The sequence below is a fragment of the Panthera leo genome, chromosome C1 (assembly GCF_018350215.1).
Source record: "Panthera leo isolate Ple1 chromosome C1, P.leo_Ple1_pat1.1, whole genome shotgun sequence".
In the NCBI taxonomy this organism is placed as follows: domain Eukaryota; kingdom Metazoa; phylum Chordata; class Mammalia; order Carnivora; family Felidae; genus Panthera; species Panthera leo.
In genome coordinates, this window is record NC_056686.1 from 117,923,192 (window position 1) to 117,950,847 (window position 27,656).

At 44.7% G+C, this 27,656-nt stretch overlaps 1 protein-coding gene and 1 pseudogene across 4 annotated transcripts in view; both read right to left on the minus strand.

Moving 5' to 3' along the window:
* The window catches only part of CFAP221 (cilia and flagella associated protein 221), a 104,471-nt gene that overhangs the window by 51,575 nt on the left and 25,240 nt on the right, over positions 1-27,656 (minus strand). For all 4 annotated transcript variants that reach the window (XM_042954213.1, XM_042954214.1, XM_042954215.1 and 1 more), the window contains 2 exons: positions 18,390-18,493; positions 2,100-2,259 (listed from right to left, as the gene is read on the minus strand). In XM_042954213.1, the coding sequence (XP_042810147.1) occupies positions 2,100-2,259; positions 18,390-18,493 (264 nt within the window). The remainder of the gene's footprint in view (positions 1-2,099; positions 2,260-18,389; positions 18,494-27,656) is intronic.
* On the minus strand, positions 7,887-7,980 carry LOC122228988 (annotated as a pseudogene).

Sequence of the window (27,656 nt, forward strand, 5' to 3'; positions counted from 1 at the left end):
CTCAAGCGAGGTCTTTAAGAAAGCCATTTGTACATCACAGCATACGACATGAGACGGCAAATAGCATTTTGTGTGGCCAGTTACCTAATACCAGAAAAATTACTATGGTCTTTCCCTCATATCCAATGCTACTTGTTCATTGCCAGGATGATTTTATTTCTACCGTGGTTACTTGCGGGATTCGGGTTCAGCAGGCCACGCTAACATCCTACAGTTGATTTAGTCTGCTTTGAATTTTTAGGAAGAGTCATGACATAAATATATAATCATGGAGTTCGTTCACATTTTGATATGGGGGTGTTACTCTACTTTCAATATGCTTAATGATGTCAACGTCGGATGTGTATCTCTATGTGAAAAGGAAACTCCAGATATTTCTTTATCCTTTTCAAAACATCTGTAAGGATTTTCCTTATGCTGTGACAAGTTTTCCTTTAGCTTTTATACAAATCACGCATATTAGGAAAAATGTGTAACTTTAACCAGATATATTGGGATATAAAAATACAAGCTCACAGTCAAATAGAAATAGAAGTTCAGAAAAAATTTGTTACAAAGTAAAACTTAATCTCATTTTACACTTTTACTCTGTGAATGCTGATGAGTTAAAAAAAAAAAAAAAACAACCTCCCATGTGGCACATTTTCATTTTTGCCTTATGTTGAAGTCACTTGTTACACCTGACTTCTTTTAGCTCCTCTGCTGTGAGTGTCTTCAGAGTGTAGACTGTGTCCCATAGGGCTTTGTAATGGACACTGCGCACAGCAGGCACTCAACTAATTATAGCGTCATATTGAGGCACCTGGGTGGCTCAATCGGCGTCCGACTTTGGCTCAGGTCATGATTTCACAGTTCATGAGTTCGAGCCCCACGTCGGGCTCTGTGCTGACAGCTTAGAGCTGGAGCCTGCTTTGGATTCTGTGTCTCCCTTTCTCTCTGTCCCTCCTCCTCCTTGTGACCCTCCCCCACTTGTGTTCTTTTTCTCTCTCAAAAATAAATAAACATTAAGAAAAATGATGTCATGTTGAAAATTTGAAAATAGTTATGCTGTTCCTGTCTTATGATTTACATTTAAAATAGAGTGTAGGGGGGCGCCTGGGTGGCTCAGTGGGTTAAGCGTCCGACTTCAGCTCAGGTCACGATCTCGCGGTCCGTGAGTTCTGAGCCCCGCGTTGGACTCTGGGCTGATGGCTCAGAGCCTGGAGCCTGCTTCCGATTCTGTGTCTCCCTCTCTCTCTGACCCTCCCCCGTTCATGCTCTGTCTCTCTCTGTCTCAAAAATAAATAAACATTAGGGGCGCCTGGGTGGCTCAGTCGGTTAAGCATCCGCGTCCGACTTCAGCTCAGGTCACGCTCTCGCGGTCCGTGAGTTCTGAGCCCCGCGTTGGACTCTGGGCTGATGGCTCAGAGCCTGGAGCCTGCTTCCGATTCTGTGTCTCCCTCTCTCTCTGCCCCTGCCCCGTTCATGCTCTGTCTCTCTCTGTCTCAAAAATAAATTTTAAAAAAACGTTAAAAAAAATTTAAAATAGAGTGCAGGGGCACCTGGGTGGCTGGGTTAAACATCTGACTTTGGCTCAGGTCATGAGCTCGCAGTGTGGGAGTTCAAGCCCTGCATCGGGCTCTGCACTGATAGCTCAGAGCCTACTTGGGATTCTCTCTCAATCCCTCCCTCTCTGTCCCTCCCCCACTCTCTCTCTCTCTCTCAATAAATAAATAAACTTAAAAAAATAAAAAATAAAATAGAGTGTAATACATACATACGATCATGTATGTAATGTGTAATGTACATACGTGAAATACATGCATAAGGTCAAAACTCAACCAGCCCAGCAGTAGTAATCAGTAAAAGCAAGTATTCCTCAAACCACCTTTTCTTGGTCATCTCTTCCCCTCTCAGTAGGAACAACTACCGCTACAAGCCTAGAGCTATTCTGTGCATTATTATTTACTTTAAAGAGTATTTTATGAAAGCTCATCATCTTACGTACGGTTGTGATGGCATTCTGCTACAAGAAAGAAAGAATGGGAAGAAATGGCGACTTAGGAATTACTTTAAACAAATTTTAGGAAGAAACAAAAGACATTCCAAAGCAGCCATACGGTAAAGCCACGTTGGGACAGCATGTTCCGGTGAAGACACATTCGTATGGTTGAGAGTTGAACTGTGAGATCCATAGCTGCATTTTTATTTGTGCAATCCCATAGTGAAATGGTGTGAACTTCACGGTCACGTTCATCTTCCCGTTAGCCGGGATTAGTCCTGAGGGGAAAGAAAAGAGACGATTCTTCCTTGTCTTGCAAAGTCCAGTCAAAGAGGCTGATACACACACAAACATGTTCTTCCCATGGTAAGTACAAGTATTTCCATGGTCTTTTCATTAAATCCATGTGAATCGACTTCTACATGTTTACACTGATCTTATTTACCAACTGCTATGTTAATCCTTCATAATAATTGACTGTCACTTATATAAATAGATATATGTCCATCAGCATTAGTGAGTCAGACGTGAACTCCCAGAACTATCATCTTTAAGCCAATTACCACTCGTCGATGTTAATGCTGTAAGCAACAAAGAATAGCTAGGAACACGCATAAAAGTTTCTGTCCAGGTAATTCAGTTTCCTGCATTTTGGTGTAATTGGATTCTCTCCTTCCAAATCTTTGGGACGGACTACTGCTCTCTCTGAAGTCAAATATCCCAGCTTACCTTATTATTTTTCTGTTCTATCTCTGGTGCCAAAAGGGCTTAGTAAGTCCTCAATAACAGGGAAAGGGAAAGAAAAGGGAGAAAGAAAAGGAGGGAGAAAGGGAGGAAGGATCAATGTAGTAGATACAAGAAGGGTTAATGTTCTCTCTGATTTCCACTGAAGGCTCTTTGGTTTGCCTTCTAGATGATTCCTTATGCCCTCATGTGTCTGGTCTTTGCACTATCCCTGCAGAGGCCTTATACTTTCCCTCCGAATTGCTTGGCATACCCTCCTTCTCATCTACGCCGTTCTCTCAATCTTGTCCCGCTGTCTTCCTTGTTCTCTATGCACAACCACATGGACCTTTTATGTGCCTATCCAAGCATTCACTAAGAATTTACTGTGTTCCAGGCAACGTTTTAGGCACCTGAGAAACAGCAATAAACAAAACAAAGTCCCAGATCTCACAGACTTTACATTCTAGCTGGGGACTGAAAGCAAACAAACAAATAGATGAATATAAAATATAAAGTCATGTTACGAATACCAGCAAGAAAAGTAAAGCAGGGTATGGGGGAAGCAAGTGAAATGAAATGCTCCATTTGAGACAGAATGAACAGGAGGCTTCTCTAGTGAGGAGATGTTGCAGCTGAGACCTGAAGGAAGGTCATACACATTGGGCTCCTGCTGCCTCAGGGCCTTGGCACGTGCTATTCCCTTTCCTAGATCTTTCAGTTTTTGTTTTTGTTTTGTTTGTTTGTTTTTTTTTTAGAGAGAGCAAGTAGGAGAAGGGGGAAGAGGGAGAGAGAACCTTAAGCAGACTCCACGCTCAGCACAGAGCCCGACATGGGGCTCGATTCCACAACCCTGGGATCATGACCTGAGCCAAAATCGAGAGTTGGATGCTCAACCGACTGAGCCACCCAGGTGCCCCCTCTTTAAGTTTTTTAATCCTACTCTCTGAAATGACCTCTTTTTGCCATCTGCCTTCTCCTAGACTCAAACGTAGTTTTACAAAAGTAGGAACCTGCTCATTACTGTGTTCCCAGCTCAATAAATACTAGTTGAGTGAGTGAATGAACCAAGTTTCATTCACTCACTCAACCTCTGTATCACGTGAAACTCCTCCTGACTCCTCATCCCTAGGAGCCTTCACTCCCTTAAACTTGTATCAGCCCAAGGGCCACCTGAACTGTTGCCTGCTCAAGTTTACAGCTCTCCCCCTGGACTGCACACCCCTAAGGCTGGCAGCAGGCCCCAAAGCTCATTTACCATCCCAGACCCTTAGCTCAGTGCTTCAGAAATAGGTATGGGTCAACTTCCTGAGAGCAGAAGTCTACACCTTTAAATGACATCCACTAGTGACCCAAGAACTCCCTGCAGGGCAGAGTGAATCAGCAGAAGAGCTCGGTTCTACAGGCCAACCTAGGATCAGCTGAATACAAACCCATGTGCTACAGGTCCATACCTTGACCACCCACCCGGTCAGAAAATAAAACATCCTCTGACCCGCAGTTCACTGGGGGGCTTTAGACTGCTTCTGCTCCGGCTCATTAACTTAAAATAATAAGAACAAGCTCTGGAGCAAGGATTAATGTTTGCCTTGACCCGGCTGATTTATTTTTAAGTGCTCCCGGCCCACACCTAATACATAAAACACACTGGAGGCGTAACCTGGGCAACCAGAGTGGACAATGCTTTTTCCATCAACGGGGACACCAGTTAGCACAGCTCCGTTAACGGAACTTGGTTGCGGCTGATTGTCAAATGTTAACAGCTCTTAAAGGTGTGCCTAGCAGTCCTGGCTTACTGCTTGGCAAAAACTAATGGTGGGAGGAAGGAGAGCAAGTTTCATGGTTTAACAGTAAGAAACACCCCCCCCCCCATTACTACTTTATTTTAAAAAGCCCAGACCAAGATTTTATGGGTTCTGTCCACTCTGGGGGCAATTTCAGATCACTGCCCTTAGATCAGCAGGGATAATGTTAAATTGCAGGGCAGTGAGGGTGTAGGGTGGAGAGAGAGAGGAGAGAAAAACTGAGAAATGAACTAGAGGCTAAGAAAATCCTAGTCTATCAGTAAAATGGCTGTAACGAAGAAAACATAGCAACACTGAAAAATACTATAATGATTCATGAAGTGACCAGAAAATACCACTGGATCTTTGCCTTGATTTTTGTTTTTTTATATATTTTTGAGAGAGATAGAGAGTGCGAGCAGGGGACGGGCAGAGAGAGAGGGGGACAGAGGATCCAAAGCAGGCTCCATGCTGACAGCAGCAAGCTTGAAGCGGGACGCAAACTCGCAAACTCTGACCTGAGCCGAAGTCAGATGCTCAAACAACTGAGCCACCCAGGCGCCCTGACCTTGATTATAATTATGTAAAGTATGCATAAACATGGCCAGCCACCCACAGGAGATTTGTTAGGGTGGTTAGGCCCAGGATGGGGATCATTTTTTATTTTTATTTATTTATTATTTTTTTGGGGGGGGATCATTTTTTAAACATTTCTTCTTTCACGTCCATATAGTGTCATTACAATATTGTTATCCTTTTTAAGTCACTTTTTATTTTAAATTCTCAGAAGCCACAGATCATCCTCCTTAAATTATCACAAAGCCCTCATGCTTGAAGTGTTAGTAAGTATTGGTTTTAATCTTCCAGGATTTAGGGTTTTACAAGCTGTGCGATGTGGGGTAAATTTCTTCATCTGCCTAAGCTTCGGGCAGGGATTTAATAGCGCATAGTTTAAAAACTGTCCACAAACAAGCCGTTGACAAATTCGGTGTCTTGGATTCACTGGATCACAGAAGGGAGGGCTTCGAGACTCACCACCATGAACCACATGCCGCCCACAGGGACACTCACAGATCACTGCCACTGCCCAGGGTGTGTGGACAACAGAGACCCTGGCTCACTGGGCCCCATACGAGCTCTGCGACTTGGCTTGTTATGTTACCCGAGGCTCAGTTTTCTCAGCTGTAGGATGGGACAAGGTTTAAAGGAGAAAACAGTGTACAAAGTCTGGGATAATGCTTACTTAGAAGGGAGTGTGTGTCCTATAAATGTGTCCTTCCCAACATTTGTGCCAAATATAATGAGTAATGACTTATTCTGTATTATATTATCGTTAAAATGTCGGGAGGAGGGGGCCCCCGGCTAGCTCAGTCGGTGGAGTGTGCGACTCTTGATGTCGGGGTTGTGAGTTCCAGCCCCACGATGGGCATGGAGACTATTTTTGTTGTTGTTAAAGTTAAAAAAACAAAAAAACAAAAAAACAAGATGTCAAGAAGAAGAAGTATTTTTTGGAAAAACTTACACAGTTGATTGTGGAACAACATGAGGGGGAAGAGCACTCACCCCCTGTGAAGTTGAACACCTACATACAACTTTTTTTTTAAAGTTTATTTATTTATTTTGAGAGAGAGAGACAGAGACAGCACGAGTGGGGGAGGGGCAGAGAGAGGGAGTCAGAGGATCCAAAGCAGACTCCGTACCTTCAGTGTAGAGCCCAATGAGGGGCTCAAATCCACGAAACCGTGAGATCATAACTCCAGCCGAAGCCAAGGGTCAGACGCTTAACCGACTGAGCCGCCCAGGCGCCCCTCCTACATATAATTTTTAACACCCCCAAAACATAATGACTCATAGCCTACTGTTGACCAGAAGCCTTACCAATAACATAAACAATTAACACATATTTATAAGTTCTATGTGTTTCATTTTATCTATTTTTTAATTAATTAATTTTTAAATTTTTAAATTTACATCCAAGTTACTGAGCATATAGTGCAACAACGGTTTCAGGAGTAGATTCCTTAATGCCCTTTCCCCATTTAGCCCATCCCCTCCTCCCAAGTTCTATGTATTTTATACTGTATTCTTACCATAATGCAAGTTAGAGAAAAGAAAATGTTATGGAGAAAATCATAAGGAAGAGAAAATATATTTACAGTTGTGCTGTACTTACTGGAAAAAAATCTGCGTTGAAGTGGACCCAGACAGTTAAAATCGGTGTTGCTTAAGGGACAACTGTACCAGTACCTAAAAAAGGAAGAGGCAACAGCCTCACGGTGCCAAGCCACTGGGATGGGTTTCCGAAAGCACCGGGTCTTTCTTTTTGCTTTTTTTTTCTTTTTGCTGCCAAACTCAGGCTATTCTACAGGTCATGAGATAAGGACTGGGCTGCCCCTGGGAATGTCTACTTAAAAAAAATTTTTTTACATTTATTTTATTTATCTGAGAGGCAGAGAGAGTCAGAGCACAAGTGGGGGAGGGGCAGAGAGAGAAGGAGACACAGAATCCGAAGCAGGCTCCGGGCTCCGAGCTGTCAGCACAGAGCCAGACGCGGGGCTCGAACCCACACACCGTGAGATCATGACCTGAGCCGAAGTCGGATGTTCAACTGACTGAGCCACCCAGGTGCCCCTGGGAAGGTCTACTTTAAATTTTAGGCCTGTGGACTTTCTGTAAAGGGGTGAAATATGAGCCCTGAGGCTTTCAGTTATCAGTTCATTTCTAAGCTTCCTGGGAAGAGCCAACGCTTGCTCAGCCGCAGCAGGTGCGGGACGGATGCTAACAGCCAATTACCCCCGATCTTCCTTTAATCTTTCATTCTCTTCTCCCTCCAGCAAGCCTTTGTGACAGAAACTAGAAATAATCAGTAAAGTGAGAGTTTGGGGGGGGATCTTCCTTTTCCTCCCTGTCTACCAAGTACCCAAAATGCAGGCCATGGGAGCAGGATCAGAACAGCTTGGGGACCCTACCTGTGCTGATGGGAAGCTGAGGGGCAGTCTGAGCAGGAGGATGCTGGGAGAGGCAAGCCAGGCCACCAATTCATTTTCTGTCAAGCCTGTAACCTGCTGGCAGGGAGCAGTGAGTGTAGCACACATATGTTACATGGCCACGGTCCTGGGCGCTGTCCAGCACGCAAAGACAGCTCCGGGGAGGCCAGAGAGACTGTATGGGAATGCTTATAGATGAACTCAAGAGCTGCACGAAGCACCACGCACAGCACCTGCACTCCCCATCACTCACGGGGACACAGGGAGCCACCCCCTGAGCACGCCCCCAGTTCACCGACGCCTCAGCAAAGCCCAACTGTGCCACCACCCACCCTTCGCCATTTTCACAGCCAGTACCCATCCAGGCCAACCTGGCTTCCTTCCTTCCTTCCTTCCTTTTTTTTTTTTTTTTTAAATATGGAATGCTTCACAAATTTGCGAGCCATCCTTGTGCAGGGGCCATGCTGATCTTCCCTGTGTCGTTCCCAGAGGCGAGCCCTGGGCTTCCTTCCTGAGGACAACCTGCTCCCTACTTGTGCTACTCCAACCCACTCTCCCCTCAGGAGCGTCATGAGACCCCACCTCCTGCTGAGAGCCCTCCACTGGACTCCCTCCCAGCTCAGAACCAAACCCTAACTTCTACCACCCTCAGCTCCCCGGGGCCTCTCCAACCTGGTCTCCCCTTGGGCACATCCTCCAGACATGCTGGGCTTCCAACCTTCTAGCGATGGTGGCTCCTGTGCTTAAAGCCCCCTTCCCCAGTTCCTGACCACCGAAGAAAGCAGTCACCTGGTCACATCCCCTTATTCTGTTTTTCTTCACAACCACTTCCACTCCCTGGACAATGTCCTCCTTATGTACCTGTGTCTCTCCCCTGAACTGGGACATCAGAGAGGGAAGCAGGACTGTCTTGTTCCCTGAGGCAGCCCAGGGCCTATCAGTACCTGATGCACAAGTAGTGAGTGCTTAGTTCTGGAACAAATGCAAATGGGGGGGCCACAGGGCAGGAAGCAAACCCAGCAGCAGGAGGAATCGAGCCCAGCAGCATTTCTGGTACAAGACGGTGAAGCGAAGCTATTCTAACTAGAACACCCTGCTGGAAAACTCACCAAAACTCCAAGAAGCAAATGCATAAAATGGAAGAGAAGGAAAGTCTTCCATTAAACAATCCCAAAGCCTGAAAAAGCAGCACGCTTACCAAATACAGTAAAACCTCCGATTTCAAGTAACTTGCTCTATAAGCGTTCCGCAAGAGGAGCAAACATTTCTAATAAATTTCAACTTGACACACGAGCCACGTCTTGCAATGCGAGTAGTGTGTGATGCCGAATGTCACGTGATCACAAATGAGCCCATGGTTCTAGAAATTCGCTTTGACACATGAGTGCTTTGGAAGACAAGCATGTTTCCGGAATGAATTATGCTAGCAAACCAAGGTTTTACTAGTGTAAAGTAAGGCATGGGAGTGTGCCGGGAGCTGGGAGGGCAACAAATTTCCCCGAGGATAAGGGGAATGGCCCTGGAAAAAAAAAACCACTCACTAGTCTTTGATCAAAGAGATAAAACGTGGTATGTGGCTGGGCCCTGGAGAAGCAGGGATCAGGACAGAAGAGACATGACCTCAGCATCCTAGAATAGCGGGGGAGGCAGCTGAAGAAGTAACTACATTGCCCTGACATTTCTATGGCGTTAGACCTGGGACCGGGAGGCTGGAGGTGACATGACGGGGACAGAGCAGAGCAAGTGACCACAGAATGACAGCACACAGCACAGAGGACGCACCCTGCCCTCGTGAGCCTGAGGCAGTGATGGGAGATGTCCTCCCAGGATGCCTGAGCCCACGGACTGTGGGCCAGACCCTGGTTCCAATCCCAGCTTTGCCCTTGGGCAACTTACCTAAACACTCCATGCCTCGGATTCCTCATCTGCAAAGCGGACATAATAATAGCATCCAGTCATAAGTGTTATTGGGAGTATTAAATGAGTGAGTGAGTATTGAGGTGCTGGGGTGGCTCAGTCGGTTAAGCCTCTGACTCTTGATTTCAGCTCAGGTCATGATCTACCTCAAGGTCATGAGATCAAGCCCCACATCCAGCTCCATGCTGACAGCACAGAGCCTGCTTGGGATTCTCTCTCTCTCCCTCTCTCTGTCCCTTCCTCCACTCATGCGTGCACTTGCGTGCATTCTCTCTCTCTCAAAATAAATATTTGTTAAAAATGAGCAGCACTGATGTCTGGCACATGGTAAGCACCATATAAGCATCAGCTGCAATTATAATTATTATCACCGCCATCATTTCTTTCCCCACGTTATCCTTCTGCTGGCAGCAGGCCCTACTCAACGCTGAGTAAAATGCTGAGTGGAACCAACATTTTGTGTTATGCACAAAAACCGAAAATTCAAAAATTAATCCACTTTGGAGGAGGAAGGGAACATAAGCAAAAGCCAGTGAAGAACACACATGCAAGGAAGGGAGAAACACAGGGAGAGCCGTGGCAGGGAGGAAGGAAGAATCCGTACAGAATTAAATTATTTTCAAGAAGATAACAGATACCAGGGGCAAAGGGGAGCCAACCCATATACATGATTTATATGCCTGAGGGAAAGAACAAAGCAAATAGAAGATTAACGTATCCAGTTTTAATAGTTGAAAAATTTCCTAAAACAGGGGCGTCTGGGCGGCTCAGTCACTTAAGGATCCGACTTTGGCTCAGGTCATGATCTCACGGTTCGTGGGTTCGAGCCCCGCGTCAGGTTCTGTGCTGACCGCTTGAAGCCTGGAGCCTGCTTCGGATTGTGTGTCTCCCTCTCTCTCTGTCTCTCCCCTGCTCGTGCTGTCTCTCTCTCTCAAAAATGAATAAAAAGGGGCACCTGGGTGGCTCAGTCGGTTAAGCGGCCGACTTCAGCTCAGGTCATGATCTCGCGGTCCATGAGTTCGAGCCCCGCGTCGGGCTCTGTGCTGACAGCTAAGAGCCTGGAGCCTGCTTCAGATTCTGTGTCTCCTTCTCTCTGACCCTCCCCCGTTCATGCTCTGTCTCTCTCTGTCTCAAAAATAAATAAACGTTAAAAAAATTTAAAAAAAAATGAATAAAAATTTAAAAAAAAAGAAAAGAAAAAAAAAAAAAAGAAAAATGTCCTAAAGTAATGAAAGTTCTTTCTCTCCAGACCAAAAGGACATGCGACGTTCAAGGAAAACAAATGATACGGAGCAACACCAATACATATCTTGGCAAATTACTTAACCTCAAGGTTGAAACAAAAACAAAAAGAAAAAGAATTCTAAGGGCATCCAGAATTCACCTTGGGTGGGTAAAGATTCCGACCAGCCTCCGAATTCCTAGCAAGTTCAAAGCAAAGGGCAATCGAGCAACGTCTACAAAGTTCTGAGGTGACCAAAGCTGTACACCAAGACTTTTAGACCCAGTCAAGTTGTCCTTCAAGATGACAGGCTGCAGGGACGTTGTCAAACAGGCAGGCACTCTCGGTATGTTGCCTCCAGGAAACTTTGGTTAACAAGCCGCTGGATTACACAGTCCAGACAAGCCAGGAGAAAGGACGGACGTGAAGAACTTAGAGTGGAGAAAACATGGAACAAGAATGGAGGGGACACCCTGGTTCCATTTAAATAGAAACTAAGCAACTGTGGCATTTATGGTCACAAGGCAGAATGCAAAGGCTGTAAACCCAGATAAAGTAAGATAATATCACAGAACAGGAAGCCATAAGGGGGGCGGGGGGGGAGAGACAGTGCATGGATGCTACTTCCCCTTTCTGCACCACCAAGACTCTAGCTGAACTTGAAGCATGCAGCTGAAGGAAGCAGTGGCTCTGACCTCTTAATCTCTCTCTTTTTTTTAAATTATTTTAATGTTCCTTTATTATTTTGAGAGAGAGACAGAGTGTGAGACATGGAGGGGCAGAGAGAGGGAGACACAGAATCCCAAGATGGCTCCAGTCTCTGAGCTGTCAGCACAGAGCCCGACGCGGGGCTCAAACCCACGAACTGTGAGATCATGACCTGAGCCGAAGTTGCATGCTTAACCGACTGAGCCACCCAGGTGACCTTTCATAATCTCATTTCTTAATTTTTAGCAGTAAATTTTAGGAATATCACGTTTTTAAAGTTTTTATTTATTTAATTTGAAAGAGAGAGGGAGAGAGCACATGAGTGGGGGAGGGAAAGAGAGAAGGAGCAGAGAATCCCAAGCAGGCTCCACACTGTCAGTGCAGAGTCTGATGCAGGGCTCGATCCCACGAGCCATGAGATTATGACCTGAGTCAAAATCAAGAGTCGGATGCTTAACTGACTGAACCACCCAGTCAGGGTATAAGGTACCTTAGGAGTATCACTTATATCAAGGAAGTTCATTAATTCCTTTGGCTTCACCTGTTGTTGTTGTTGTTTTTAATCAATATCAAGTAATGAAACATATTTTCATAACAAACATATTTCATTTTTATAAAGCCATTTCTTAAAGAAATTCTTACGTTTGCTCAGCCCACTATCTCCCACACTTATTTACACCCAGAGCTTTTCTTGTTTCCCTCTGTCGTTGCTGTTGCCTGGTTTTGGGCAAGTCGCCTTTCCCATACCAGCCCCTTGGGACCCCCAGAAGGGCCTGTTCTGTAAGCAAAGCTGGCGTTCCCTTCCAGTCTCTCGGAAGACAGGCTTTTCCAGCAGGATAAAGGGTTGGGTCATGCTATCCTTGGCCTCTCCCTGGACCTCCCTGGGGCTGGCACTTCTGCATGGGCAGTAGGGGTACAGAGTTTGGTCAAAGTACAGGAGTTGGTCTCTGGGCAAAGTCCACTGAATGGTGTTGGTCAACTGAGCTCAAACCAGCCCAGACTGACATGCCACCAAATGATCATCTTGAGCAAGAGATACCTAAGGACCCTGAAGCCAAGGAGAATACACAAGGCCTGGTTGAGAGCTATTATTTATCTCCCTAACTTTTCTCTCCCAAAAGAGAACGTTCCTAAACTCTTAGTCTTGTGATACAATTCTATTTGGCTTTCTCTCCTATTTCAAGGATCCTATATCGTTACTCTTCCAGCTTAAGGGAGTGGTTGAGAGCTCGGGGTCTGGAGTCAGACAGACCTTGCTGCCTTGGGCAAGACATCTGGCCTCCCCGAGTCTGGGTGTGATTGGCTGTAAAAAGGGGTGATGCTAAGAGTTCTCATCGGGTTGTAGAATGCAATGTAGTAGAGCATCCAGTGTGCTTAGGACAGCGCCTGTCACGTGCTTAACAATTAGCAAATGGAAGCGATTATTAACGTTATGCCAGCTACTCTATGTACAACCACTGTCACCCATCAAGGAGATACCAACTGCCAGGTAAAATGTAGCATTGCTGGGGCGCCTGGGTGGCGCAGTCGGTTAAGCGTCCGACTTCGGCTCAGGTCACGATCTCATGGTCCGTGAGTTCGAGCCCCGCGTCAGGCTCTGGGCTGATGGCTCAGAGCCTGGAGCCTGTTTCCGATTCTGTGTCTCCCTCTCTCTCTGCCCCTCCCCCGTTCATGCTCTGTCTCTCTCTGTCCCAAAAATAAAATAAAACGTTGAAAAAAAAAAATGTAGCATTGCTACAACGTGACAGAACGGCCTCAGGGCTGTGCATAAAGAATTGCTACCTGCCTGTCCAGCTTTTCCTGCTTCCATTAGTTACTGCTATAAATTAGTTACATATATCCTTAAATAAGGGGCTTTGGGAACTCATTTGCATTTGATATATTACCTGTCCCCAGTTGTTCTCATTTCCTCACCCTTAAGTCTGGTGCTCTAGAAAGTCATAGAAACGTTTGATCTCTTGACTTTACTTCCCATAAGTGTTCTATTCTGACCTGGCATATGGGCCCTGGCTTTTCTCCAGTTTGCTGACCTGAAAGGTAATCAGAAGCATTTGGCTGGTGTATCTCGCTCATTTCTATCACTTGCCAAAGATATATCTGTGTGTCTCCATTTCGCTATGTAGCCGTATAATAAGCATTATTTTCTGGGATGAGGCTATTCACGATGGACCTAACTACCAATAAGAAACATTTTATGGGAGCCTCCTTTAAAGGTCTTACCATCCTCCTGACAATCCTGATCTGTCCCCTACTCAGTCTGTGCTGGGATTGGGGATCTTCTGTCTCACCCACCAACAGGTGTATAGTGAGGTGGGGAGAAGCAGGGGCAACCTTCCCTATTCATACTCTTGTCTGGAAGGAAGGGGTTCACCTGCCGGTGAGGCTTGTTATATGATAAAATACCTCAGCCAGTGGGGAAGGAGCTTTTGGAGAAAAAACACGCAAAAAAATGAGTTAACCCTCACTTCCTGTTGAAACTTAAATGGGTAAATGCTGGGGTATGGCCAGCACCATGGCAGGTGCTGCAGGAGTATGAATGAATCCAACGGAGATCACATGATTGGACTAGGGGTCAAGTCCCTCTGGCCCACCCAGAGTAAGAGGTGCATAGAGGTGCCTTGGACTTTGATACGTAGGGTGCACACTCTTTATGGCATCCTAGTGCTCATCCAGGGGTAAGGGAAATTATTATTTGCCAAGATGTGCTCCGGGCTGGGTTGCTTATAATCAAAAAGTAGTCTGGGTCCAAAGCGAGGGCAGAGGCTCTGGGATTACTCCCAAATCAGTATCACATTGTCATAAATTTGCATTTCATAAGAAAATGCAAAATATAAAATTATTTCCAAATGACTGCTCTATGCCTCATCACTGGGGAAAAAAGAGAACAAAAGTATTAAAACTTTCTATAAGAACTCTGGGCAATAGTCCTCAGGAACTCTTGCTTAACTAGCCATTGTATGCTACAATTTACTATTTATATGAATTGCATGCATTCGTCTGAGGGTATGGGACACCAAGTGAATGCCCAGGATCTCCAAGTGTTCAAAAGTGAACGAATTCAACAATTTTTTTTGTGTGTGGCATTTGGCTGTTCTCCAACACTAATAAAATGTATTGCTGCCTCTTCCAAAATTATCAACAGAGTGAGCGTTCTTGATGCTTTAATTGTATATGATTTCTTGTCAGCACTGTAAAGAAGGTCACAAAATCCTTCACTCCTTTCCCCCAGTCTCAGGAAGATCTTGGCACAGTCAACAGATCCAGCTTCTGATAGCTATAGCACACACATGCATCTTAAGGACGCCCAGTGGACAAATGGCCAGTTGAGTTAAAGTCAGGGGCACTATGTCAGATTCGTATCTTGTAAATGGAATTAGCTTTATTCAAATTTTTTTCATTTGGCAAGCCTGAGCACGAAATGCCTGGAAGGCATGGATAAATGATGCTTCTAGTTCCTAGAGGAGAACTTGCTTTATAACCCCATGGACCATGGATGTCTCCACCGCCTCTAAAGATGTGCCTAAAACAGTGTCTATAACTATACACCCTAACTGTGTAAAATCAGCCCATGGTTCTTAGCCTATCTGGGTCCTATTTATAAAATGGGGGCAATAAGGACTTAACTGGCCGAAATGTGATCCCTGACTGTCCAACTGTATAAGACCTAGGAGTCAGGTCAGATGCCTGGCAAGTCAGAAAAGCCCAGCACCTGCCTGGGCTACATGCACCTGACCTGCAGTCACCGTCCTCGCAGACAGAGCTTTTTTATTCCAGGTGAGTAAAAGTCATCAGCAAATTCCATAGCCTCGAAGATGTATAACAGACGCATCAGTACATTAACAAAGTGGGAAACCAAAGCAAGAAAATGCCAGAGAGACCAGTGGGCCAAGGAATGCACCAGGCCTCACAAAATGGCTACTGAGGAGGCTGAGCGGTCCAGCCTAGGAGACCTGCTTGTGTACAAGCACATCAGTCACATCAGCAACACCATCCATATGACGCAGAACATTTGAAATCGTATAGGTGGATCCCCAAAGCTCAGGAGCCCTGGCTCGCTCACTCACCCACTCACTCCCTCACTCACAGCTTTGCTTGCCTCACACTCTCCAGATTTTCCTCCTGGTCTCTGTCCTGCACCCACTCCCCCCCCCCCCGCCCCGGTGTCCTCTGAGTGCCTGTGTGCTCAGGTCTCAGTTCTCCATCCACTTCTCCTCTCTGGCCACCCCTGCTCCCTGGGTGATGTCATCTCCAGACCCCCAGCAGTATGTTCCATCAGTACCTAGGTGACATCAAAACATATGTCCCTAGCTCCCACCTCTCTCTCGACTTCAAACTGGTATATCCAACTTAATTTCACTTAAGGGAAGAATTTAAAAGATAAGCAACAAACAAAGCACCAGAGCAACGAAAGCTTATCAGGTGGATCAAAGAACTCATGGCCCCATTTGTCTGAATTATGTGGCTGTGCAATTTATAATCTGAATGCTCAAGGACACACCTGCATGATTTTTAAGTACAGTTGTCGTTCATCGATGCTCAGCACTTACCTGCATAATTTTTAAGTACAGTTGTCATTCATCGATGCTCAGCACTTAATTGCTTATGTATGTAGTCCACTGGTTTTACAAATAGGCCGTGTTTCAAAACCCTTCTCATCGATTAATATTCTGTGTCTTGGGACAACAGTTCTTGGCAGAAGTATGACTTGGCCACAAGAACCTCTAGCTTTCTTCCAGATTCTCCCTTTCTTTTCCTTGCCATTGGTAACCGGCTTAGTTTAGGCTCTCAAGGCCTACTCGATTTCATTCCCGATACAATGATTTCCTGGTTTCCTGCCTGCTCCCACCTCAGTCACACCTGCACACTGCAGCTACACTGGCTTCCCTAAAAAACCGCTCCTATCACAACTGCTCGGAAATCTCGGTGGTTCCCTCTCTTCCCTTAACAGCTTTATAGACCATCAGGTGGGACAGGATCTTACTGGTGAACCTTGTCCAGTGATTACCAAGAACCACTGAGGAATGCCTATATCAGAATCACCTGGAGGTGCCTGTTACCAGTACAGAAAACCAGACCCTTCCCAGAGCTACTAAATGCAAATCACCAGGGATGGCTCCCTTGGCTTCATAGCTGTCCTAAGTGTTCAACATCTTGGGGCACTGCCCTACTCTAAGCCCCATCTGCCGTCTGAGCCTTTGGTGAAGGTGAACTGGCTGCTTGATAAGAAACCGATTTCATATTTTAGCGTCTCTGGTGATGTACTGGGAGCCACCCGGGCCAAGGCCATTCCTTTCTACACCACGGTGATTCCTGTTACTGACACAGCTAGCCTGCCTCCAATACCTTTCTCTTCTTGAGGCTCCCCCATCCCTGTTCCTGCCGTGACCTGATGCCCTCTCACTGGGATTTATCTGGATCTGTTTTAGCACGTGGCTTTCAGGGACAGTCCCAGAGGTCCAGTATGGTCTGATGGCCCAGGCCGGAAGAGGAACCCCTCCTCTTTCTTGCCATAATCTCTAAGCAGAGCCTGGACTAAGATCGCAGGAGCTAGCTCACTTTACCAACTTACCTCGCAGGTCAAATTTTTATAACCTTTTGGAGTTAAGGCAAAAATTCAGTTTGTATTTCATGAGGCAGGTGCACAGGCTTTGGAACCAGAATGACTGCTTTTAAGTCCCACCTCGGCCACTTACTACTGAGTGTCCCTGGATAAGTTATTTAAACACTTGGCACCTCATTTCTATGTCTATCAAATGGAAATAATAATTGTACCAATCTTACCTGGTTGTAGTGCAGATTAAATATATAGGTACATAGGGGCGCCTGGGTGGCTCAGTCGGTAAGCGTCTGACTTCAGCTCAGGTCATGATCTCACGGTTCGTGAGTTAGAGCCTCGCATTGGGCTCTGTGCTGACAGCTCAGAGCCTGGAGCCTGCTTCAGATTCTGTTGTCTCCCTCTCTCTCTGCCCCTCCCCCACTCACACTGTGTCTCTCTCTCAAAAATAAATAAACATTAAAAAAAATTTTTTAATGTATATATGTGTATGTACACATATATAAAATGTATCTATATCTATCACTTAGAATAGTGCCTGGCATATAATAGTTACTAAGTGTTACTATTATTACTCTACCAAAAAGCTTAGAGTGAGAACATCAACTATAATTAAAAGCAGAAATATAATATTATTTAGTACAATTTTGGTAACCACTTATTCTCTCTTCTTTTTAAAGCCTAAAAATAATAAACCTTCTCTCTGGAAAGAGAATCAAGTCCTGTTTTATGCAGTATAAATGGTAAAGCTACACTGAATTTCCAAAATCTCAGAATGGCTCCTGGTTCCCTAGGAAATAATCTATATACATTTCATAATTTAGAAGTAATTCAAAATTTCTGCTTTGAACACTCATCTATGCACTTGCAATCAGGAAATTAATGGATTCCTACCCAGACATTCAAAAACAAAACTATTTTAGTGTTCGCAGCAGACTGCTGTGGACAGATATTTAAAGCCCAAACCCAAACATCAAGAGACAGAAACCGGGAAGCAGAAATCACTTCAGATGGAGACAGCATTTCCAAAAGTCCTGAGCAGTGTCAGGATCTATGTCCTTTAGGGCAGGCAAAGACGGACTGGCCACACCACGTGCAGCAAATTCACAAGAGCTTTCAATAACATTCCAAACGCTTGGTAAGAAATAATGTTCCCATGTTATTTGAAATTGAATGAAAAGATGAATGCAAATCCAAGGATATACCAAGAGCCAAAATTAGAGTAGGAATGGATTAGTTTCCAACTTCAAGTGTTGGTCGTGAAAGAGATTTACCTGGATGCTATTATAAATTATCTGCATGACCCAAATGATCCCAAAGTGGCCTCATTCTCTAGTATCCAATCCCAATTTACAATATGTCAGGTACGTCAAATTTGCTATTGTTACACATGTGAAAAAACCATATTCAAATGAAGTTTATTCTCTTTCATAACTTGAGGCCTACTCTCCAAATCCTCTCTGATCTGAGAACTCTGAGGAAATTGGAAACTTGAAACCTTGATTCTCCTTACCTGATAACGGGTCAACAGTAAAGGCTTCATGAGACTGAACCAAAGTGATATGAAACTCGAAATCTATAGGGCAGCTGCACTGTAAAGGGATAACATATTTTTTGCTGCAAAAAAAAACAAAACAAAAAGGAAAAAATTTTTTTTCTTTATAACTAGTTCTTTTGATATCAAGGAATAGACTCAAGTTACATAATAAAGAACCACAACAGGGGCACCTGGGTGGCTCAGTTGGTTAAGCATCTGACTTCCGCTCAGGTCATGATCTCGTGGTTCATGAGTTCAACCCCCTTGTGGGGCTCCGTGCTGACACCTCAGAGCCTGAAGCCTGCTTCGGATTCTGTGTCTCCCTCTCTCTCTGCCCCTTCCCCCACTCATGCTCTCTCTCTCTCTCTCAAAAATAAACATTAAAAAAATTTAAAAGAACCGCAAGAGTGACCATAGTCAATGCGGCTGTAGTAATTCCTGGGTGCCAGCTACTGTATACATTTCCCAGATATTAACTCTTCTAATCCCATGAGGCGGTACTGTGATCGATCATCCCCACTTACAGACAAGGCAACCAAGGCACGAGAGAACATAAGTGTCCTGTCTGAGGTGACACAGCTAGTTAATGGCAGAACTGGGATTCAAGGCAGGTCAACTGTGCCCAGTTTCCACACCCCAAATACCTTGGTCCTCACTGCCTCTTGAGTACCAGTGGGTTTATCCTGTGGACACTCAGTCACAGGGAAAGGGCTTCTCTGCCACACAACGGGCCCCAGGGAACCTAGGGAACACTGAATGGGCAGGCTTTACACAAAGAAGCCTGGGAAGCTCCTGGCTCTAACAGAGCTTATAACTAGACCGTGTTGAAGAAACCACACTTCCGGCTGTGTGTGATGGAAATATGCCAGAGACTGTTTGGTAAGAAGGGCAAACAAGCAGTAGAGGACCTGGAGAGGGTCTGTGAATTCGGAAATGCTCCCTCAGCCAAGACCAGCCCAACTTCTAACTGGGCCTGCGGTGGTCCCTTAGGGCACTACAGGAGTCATTACAGCTGTGACATCTCTCAGAGAGGCCTGAGCTTCTCCTCATGTCCTCTCCTTCTATGAGGTGGGTCAGAGTTTGTGGGATGAGCGAGGCATGGAGAAGCCGAGTTCTCTACTTGTCCCCTGGCATCCTACAGACACAGAGCTGGGGAGGGTTATCTGGGCCCCTTTCAGCAGCTGGACATTGAGCTCCTCCACTAAGAGACTCAGCCCTGCCCTCTCTCCCTGGCCTTTCTGCCTCCTCCCTTCTCTACCTCGTAACTCCCATGCCCTCACAGCCCATCTTGCCCTCCTGCCCAGTGGTCGGTCCTTACTCCTTAAGCTTTCGACGATGAGCCTTCCTGCCCACTACACTTCTCCCTCACATCTCCCAGTCCTGGGGGAATATGACTGTAAGCAGAGCGGCCAGAGCAGCTAGCGTGCTGCCTTCTGGGTGATGCCCATCCCGACCTAGTCTGTGTGGGGACCTTTCCCATCAGGACCCTCTTCTTTACCTGCCCAGCGCCTGTCTACCTGGGAGCCTCTAAGTCCTATGAGGGCAGAACTGAGTCTACTTACTTCTCTAGCATAACCTCAACAAAATTCCAGAGTCCTGCACAGGCCAAACATTCAACAAACATTTGTTGGAGCAAAGTAGAGTCACTCTTTTTTAGTAGTAATTCTGAGGATATAGTATAGCTCAAATGTGGTCTTAAAAATTATGCCACGGGGCAGCTGGGTGGTTCAGTCGGTTAAGCGTCCGACTTTGGCTCAGGTCATGATCTCGCGGTCCGTGAGTTCGAGCCCCGCGTCGGGCTCTGTGCTGACAGCTCAGAGCCTGGAGCCTGCTTCGGATTCTGTGTCTCCCTCTCCCTCTGCCCCTCCCCCACTCACACTCTGTCTCTCTGTCTCTCTGTCTCAATAATAAATAAACATTAAAAAAAAATTATGCCACGAGGGGCACCTGGGTAGCTCAGTCAACACTTGATTTTGGCTCAGGTCATGATCTCACGGTTCGGAGATTCGAGCCCCATGTCAGGCTCTACATTGACAGAGCGGAGCCTGCTTGGGATTCTGTCTCCCTCTCTTTCTGCCCCTCCCCTGCTTGCTATCTCTCAAAATAAATAAAAATAAACTTAAAAAAATTATGCCACGAGCATTTTTACTTGGGTTTAATTAAGTTCATTACCTTTTTTAAATTTCTGGAGTATCTCAAATGTAAAGAAAAATACAGAGGATAATATAATCGAGGTCCCTCAGGGTGCCTGAGTGACTCAGTCGATGAACCAAGGTCATGATCTTGCAGTGTGTGGGTTCGAGCCCCGCGTCAGGCTCTGTGCTGACAGCTCACAGCCTGGAGCCTGCTTCGGATTCTCTGTCTCCCTCTCTGTCTGCCCCTCCTCTGTTCTCTCTCCGTCTCTCTCTCTCAAAAATAAATAAACATTAAAAAAAAGTAGAGGTCCCTTTATCCACCATCGAGCTCTCAAATCTTCCGCTTTGGATAAATCAGTGTTTTATTTTGAAAGAAATAAAACACTGCAGAACACTTGAAGCTCCCTGTACACCTCTCCACCCCCCTCTACTTCTTTTCTCTCCAGGAGTGATCCCTACCTCGTCTCTGCTGTCTACCTTCCTCATGCATTTTCATAACACTGCCACATGTGTATGTGCTCACGAAATATATAATATGGTATTACTTGTTTTCAACAATGTCATTCCAAAACTTGCTAATGTTGCTCAACACTCTGCAGATTTATCCCTGATACACAATTTCGAATCATGATACACGAAGTACTGTTCGTTCATTTCACTGGGGATGAATATTCTAGTACATGACTATGTCACCCCTGTCCACCTACTCTCTTGCTGGGGGCATTTAGGTTGTTTGCACTTTTTTCACTATTGCAACGTGGAGGTGACAATCCTTGTGTGTGACTCACGCATCTATACCAGAAGTACTCCAGGTATAACTGACAAGTAGAATTGCTTGTTACGAGCAAAGTAAAATTAGCAACTTTACTAGACATAGCCCAAATGCTCTCCAAAGCCCTTTTACTCATGTCTACCTCCATGAGCAGCCTCTGAGAGCCTCTCTTGCTTACCAACACAGGATTTTCAGACATTTTAACTCCTTCTGGCCTAATGGGGGTAAAGTGCTATCTCATTTTATTTTCATGTTCATTTCTTCGACGTTGACCTTCTATTCAGAGGGAGACGTTTGGGTTTCCTCGTCTATGGACTATCGGTACATATCCTTTGCCTATTTTCCTATGAAGTTGTTCTGCTCTCTTGTCAATCCGTAAATTCTAGAAATTAATTCTGTCAATTATATCTAGTGATATAAATTCAAGTCAAGGATCATTATACACAGTAATCTCTTCAGCCAGCAGTGAGATGAATGCTTCATAGTTTTGTTTTGTTTTTTTTTTACCAAACTCATAAACTCTGTCCTTGGTCAGACTCTCTAGAAGCAGCCAGTCCATCTTAACTCTCTGAGGTGCTTCCTAATTCTGAAACACAGGGCACATAAAGGTCATTACATTTTCAAGACACTGGGGTCCCACTGAACATCAGCTGCTCCACAGCACTGGGGAGATAAAACTAACTGTACAAGTTACATATGCCCCTCAAGAAGTGAGCAGCCTTGGGGCGCCTGGGTGGCTCGGTTGGTTGAGCATCCGATTCTTGATTTCGGCTCAGGTCATGATCTCACTGTTCGTGGGATCGAGCCCCGCATGGGGCTCTGTGCTGATAGTGCGGAGCCTGCTTGGAATTCTCTCTCTCCCTCCCTCTGCCTCTCCTCTGCTCATGTTCTCTCTCAAAATAAATAAATAAACATTAAAAAAAAAAAAAAAAAGAATGAGTAGCCATGGGTGATGGTCAATGTGAAGTCTAAACTACTCAGACGTGGTCTCTGAAGACCAGGCTGGGGACTCCCACAGCCACATGAGTTGGATGGTGCTTGAGGCGTTAACCCCAGCCATCGGCTCAGAGCCATCCAGTGAGGTAAAGCCGGCTGCTCAAGAATCTTCTGCTAAAAGCTGCATGTTTGCATTTTCTGAACTAAAAAAAAAAAACAAAAAACAAAAAAAACCAAAAACCCTGCCGGAGCTTTTATATATGCCCAATTTAAAACTAATTTTAGACCTCCGATAATTCCCATAGAAAAGGTGTAAGGGTATTTGTTTAGTGATGATTACGTGAAACCAAGTTCCTGATGCATTAACCAGTCTGGAAAAACAAACAATTCCTTAAGGGCAAAGAATTCCAAGTACCCTGATTCTGAAGGAGATATTGCAGTGCAAGTAATACAGAATACAGATTTGTGTTCCTTACTGCAGCTCATATTATGGCTGTCGAATTCGCACAGATGACCACCAAAATCATAAATCAAGGACAGTCTGGATGACTTTGGGTCACAAAGAATTTTGACAAATATAAAGTTTAGTTTATTCAGAAATGTTTCCTGTTTGAAAAAAACAGAGTCCCATTAGATTCTAAGGGGACTTAGAAATTCTACACTAAATTCCTATGCTAAATACCATTAAAACCATAAAACAGACTCTTGACTACAGAAAACAAATTGAGGGTTGCTGGAGGGGAGGCAGGCAGGGGATGGGCTAACTGGATGGGTATGGGTGATGGGTATTAAGGAGGGCACTTGTGATGAGCACTGGGTTTTGTTTGTAAGTGATGAATCACTAAATCCTACTCCTGAAACGAATATTACACTGTATGTTAACTAACTGGAATTTAAATAAAAACATGAAATAAACAAAAACAAAAAACTGATCTACACTGAAGAAACATGAATAAATACATGTATCTTATGCCTATGGTTTCACAGGCACAAACAGGACCCTGAGTTCTTCTGTAACTTATAGAAAGCGGCCAGTTAAAAATCTCAAAGCAGATAGAAGTTAGTTAACTTTTGAAGTTAACCACAACTTTTATACCTGTTACTTTATTATTTAAACATTTTATTGGTTATGCTAAGGCTCTGTATAAATATCTATTAAGTACGTTAAAAGGATATACAAAAACATACTAAGTACTTCAAAAGAATTGTTCCCTATTTTGCGGCACCTGGGTGGCTCAGTCTGTTAAGCACCTGACTCTTGATTCGAGCTCGGGTCATGATCTCATGGTTTGTGGGTTCAAGCCCTGTATCAGGTTCACACTGATAGTGTGGAGCCTGCTTGGGATTCTCTCTCTCTCTCTCTCTCTCTCTCTCTCTCTGCCCCTCCCCCATTCACACTCTGTCTCTTTTTCAAAAATAAATAAAAATTAAAAAAAAAAAAACTTTTAGAAGCCATTTCCTTTCATTATCCCATCAGCAAGATAAGCCTAGAAAATCCCAAGACCTTTCCTCAAATGTTACTGGCCTCCTCTCAAGCACTGCTATGCACACAGAGACAAAGGAAGAAATTTGGGGGCTGGCTAGTTATTTTTCTTTAAGCTTTAGATGTAAATTTTTGTATTCAGAGTGTGACCCCCAAAACAGAAAGAAAGCAGACATAATGGTTAGTTGCCTGATAAACCAGACCCCACCCCCCACAAACAGGCAACAATTTGAAAAGACATAGAGTTGAGGGTAAATTACGTTTCAAATTTCAAAGTATGTCTTTTCATCTAAGATAATTTATGTTCGTATGAACTTTCATTTGCTGCTTATCTTATTTTCAAAGACACAATTAATCTCACCAGGATTGGAGCCTCAAACCAGAAGCAGAGTGGACCCGTGGTCCTTAATGATATAGTCAAATAAAGAAAAACACAAATTTACATGTTCAAGTAGCAGGCATTTTTTTTTATTTTTATTTAAAAAAAAATTTTTTTTTTAACGTTTATTTATTTTTGAGACAGAGAGAGACAGAGTATGAACGGGGGGAAGGGCAGAGAGAGAGGGACACAGAATCGGAAGCAGGCTCCAGGCTCTGAGCCATCAGCCCAGAGCCCGACGTGGGGCTTGAACTCACAGACCGCGAGATCGTGACCTGAGCTGAAGTGGGACGCTTAACCGACCGAGCCACCCAGGCGCCCCTCAAGTAGCAGGCATTTAATTATTTTTTACACCTAGAGAATTAAACACCACCCTCCTTTTTAGCCTAAGCTTAGACCAAAATTGGAGGCAAAGAACAAGAAAAAGTCAAAGAATCAGGGAGATTCGATGTCTTTGTCTTGCTGGCCTGGCCTTTGAGCTCCTTTCTTGCCTTTGGTTCAACTCTTTTCTCAACCTAATTACTTAGTCCTCCCTGTTGGTAAAATCCCCCGTTCCCTGCTCTCATTCATGCCTCTGTAGTTTAGAAAAAGGTGCAACACTAGGGAAAAATCAGAATTAAATGAGGTCACTTCTGCCTTCTTGGTAAAAGAAGTTAAGGCATTTCTCTAGGGGCTGGAATGGAACGGAATTCGGAAAAAGTTCGAGGTGACCATGACATGTTATCTGCCATCCGCAGAGATAATATGTGCCCTATTCATATTTTTTTTAAAAAAACACTTAAAAAATGGTAAGGCATACATAACATAAAATGTACCATTTTAACTATTTTTAAGTATACAGTTCGGTGGCATTAGGCACATTCACACTGTTGTGTGACTATCACCACCATCCTTCTCCAGAACTCTTTTCATCCTGCAAAACTGATACGCTGTTCCCATTAAACACTAACTGCCCCTTCCTCCACACCCCCAGCCCCTGGCAGCCTCCACTCCTTCTACCTTCTGTCTCTGAATATGCCTGCTCTAAGCACCTCCTGTCAGCGGTCTCATACAATAATATATAATACCTTTTAAAAATTAAACATTAACTTCATTTTAAAATGAGAGTATTCAGATAAATAATAAATATTAGAGAAAACTGCACCTTGCAACTCCCCAGAGGGATAATATGGGGCAAGGAAGGAAATTCAGGGGGTGCTCCTTTGAGTCGGAGCAGGGCCTGTGGCTGAAGACCAGAGAACAGGGACATCTGGCATCAAGCAAGAGAGTCACATTCAAGGGAAAGGAAGCAACTAAATCGAGACATGAAGGGAGATGAAAAGCCTCCTGCAGACTGCTTTTTCCTTTTGTTGAGAAAAATATAGCGTTTATTCGGAAAAGATAAGAGGATACACTAAAAACTACTGCTAGGCCTCTTCTTCTTTTAGAACAGAGGGCAGAAGGAACCTCACGCCAACTGTGTTCCAAACATACTTCCTCAGAGCTAAGTGCCCTATAATGTCTGGCCTGACACAGCCAGCAGGGCGCCCAGCTGCCAGCTTCTAGTCTTATGGCTTACCCACCAGCAATTACTAGAACTAAAAGCTCACTTGGAAGAGGAGCAAGAAATGAATTTTTAAAGCCAAGCAACTTAAATTCAAGTAATTCTGGTCTTGAAATGGTATTAGGATTTTTCATAAGAAATTTGGGGCATATTCAAGAGAAAGCAACTACTTAAGAAAAAAAGAGTCACAATTCAGTGGGCTGGTAGCTAGTGACTCTGTTCTAAGTGTTTTGACAGGCATTAAATCATCACATTCTAGAAACCACATTAAAAGTGTGTGTATGCGGGGCGCCTGGGTGGCTCAGTCAGTTGAGCGGCCGACTTCAGCTCAGGTCATGATCTCGCGGTCCGTGAGTTCGAGCCCCGCGTCGGGCTCTGTGCTGACAGCTCAGAGCCTGGAGCCTGTTTCAGATTCTGTGTCTCCCTCTCTCTGACCCTCCCCCGTTCATGCTCTGTCTCTCTCTGTCTCAAAAATAAATAAACGTTAAAAAAAAATTAAAAAAGAGTGTGTATGCACATGCGTGTGTAGGTTCTACCTTTGAGGTAGAACATGGAGTGCAACAACAGTGGTGACCAGATGTGGCTGCTTGGATAGTGTTTGGTGTGAGATGTAATAGCTGTATAAACCAAGCGAGGAAGAGGAGTGCCCAGAATCATGGAAACATGCCACCTTTAATTACCGCTCCCGATGCACACGTTCATTTTTCAATTTAGCGGTATCTCTCCAGGACCGAAAACTATCCACAGGAACGTGCTTTGGGTGGACTTATGAAAACTCCCTGTGTTGTATTCTTGAATATCAGAATTAGGAACTGACCCATGAATATTTTTTGCAGCATTTAAAATGTAGAACATCTGGGGTGCCTGGGTGGCTCAGTTGGCTGGGCGTCCAACTCTTGATATACGCTCAGGTCCTGAGCTGGCGGTCGTGGGATCGGACCCAGGCCGGGCTCCTCGCTGAGCATGGAGGTTGCTTAGGATTCTCCCTCTCTTCCTCTCCCCTCTCTCAACTCCTGTGCGCGGGTGCATGCATGTGCCCTCACTCTCAAAATAAATAAGTAAACATTAAAATAAATAAAACGTAGGGGTGCCTGGGTGGCTCAGTCAGTTGAGCGTCTGCCTTCAGCTCAGGTCATGATCTCACGGTTCATGAGTTTAAGCCCCTCATCGGGCTCGCTGCTGTCAGCACAAAGCCTGCTTCTTCAGATCCTCTATCCCCCTCTCTCTCTCAAAAATAAAAAATAAACATTAAAAAGATTAAAATGTTCTACATTTTACTTATTTATTTTTTTTTAAGTAGGCTTCATACCCAGTGCTAGGCTTGAACTCCCGACCCTGAAATCAAGACCTGAGCTGACATCAAGAATTGGACACTTGGGGCGCCTGGGTGGCTCAGTCGGTTAAGCGGCCGACTTCGGCTCAGGTCATGATCTCGCGGTCCGTGAGTTTGAGCCCTGCATCAGGCTCTGTGCTGACAGCTCAGAGCCTGGAGCCTGTTTCAGATTCTGTGTCTCCCTCTCTCTGACCCTCCCCCATTCATGCTCTGTCTCTCTCTGTATCAAAAATAAATAAACATTAAAAAAAAAATTAAAAAAAAAAAAAAAAGAATCGGACACTTAACTGACTGAGCCACCCAGGCGACCCTAAAAAGTAAAACATTTACAAGTTCTTACTGCTTGGTCCGTGATACTAGCTTGGTAGTTTCACGTAAGTCACAACATTTATATACTGTTGAGTTTAAGGAATCATTTGAAAGACTAGAGGACCCTAAACCACGGAAACATGCCACCTTTAATTACTGCCCCCGATGCACACGTTCATTTGCTCTAGATGCCGGCTATACATTTGTGCCGCTCCTTTCCTGAGCCCCACGCAAACCAAGTGAGCAGTTTTCCAAATAAATCTGTACAGAAACTAAGGGAGGAAAGCAGAGTATGAAAGCCAGGCTTCAATAGGGTCAATAGTGTTTTCCCCATTTTCAGTTTTCTAGACTTG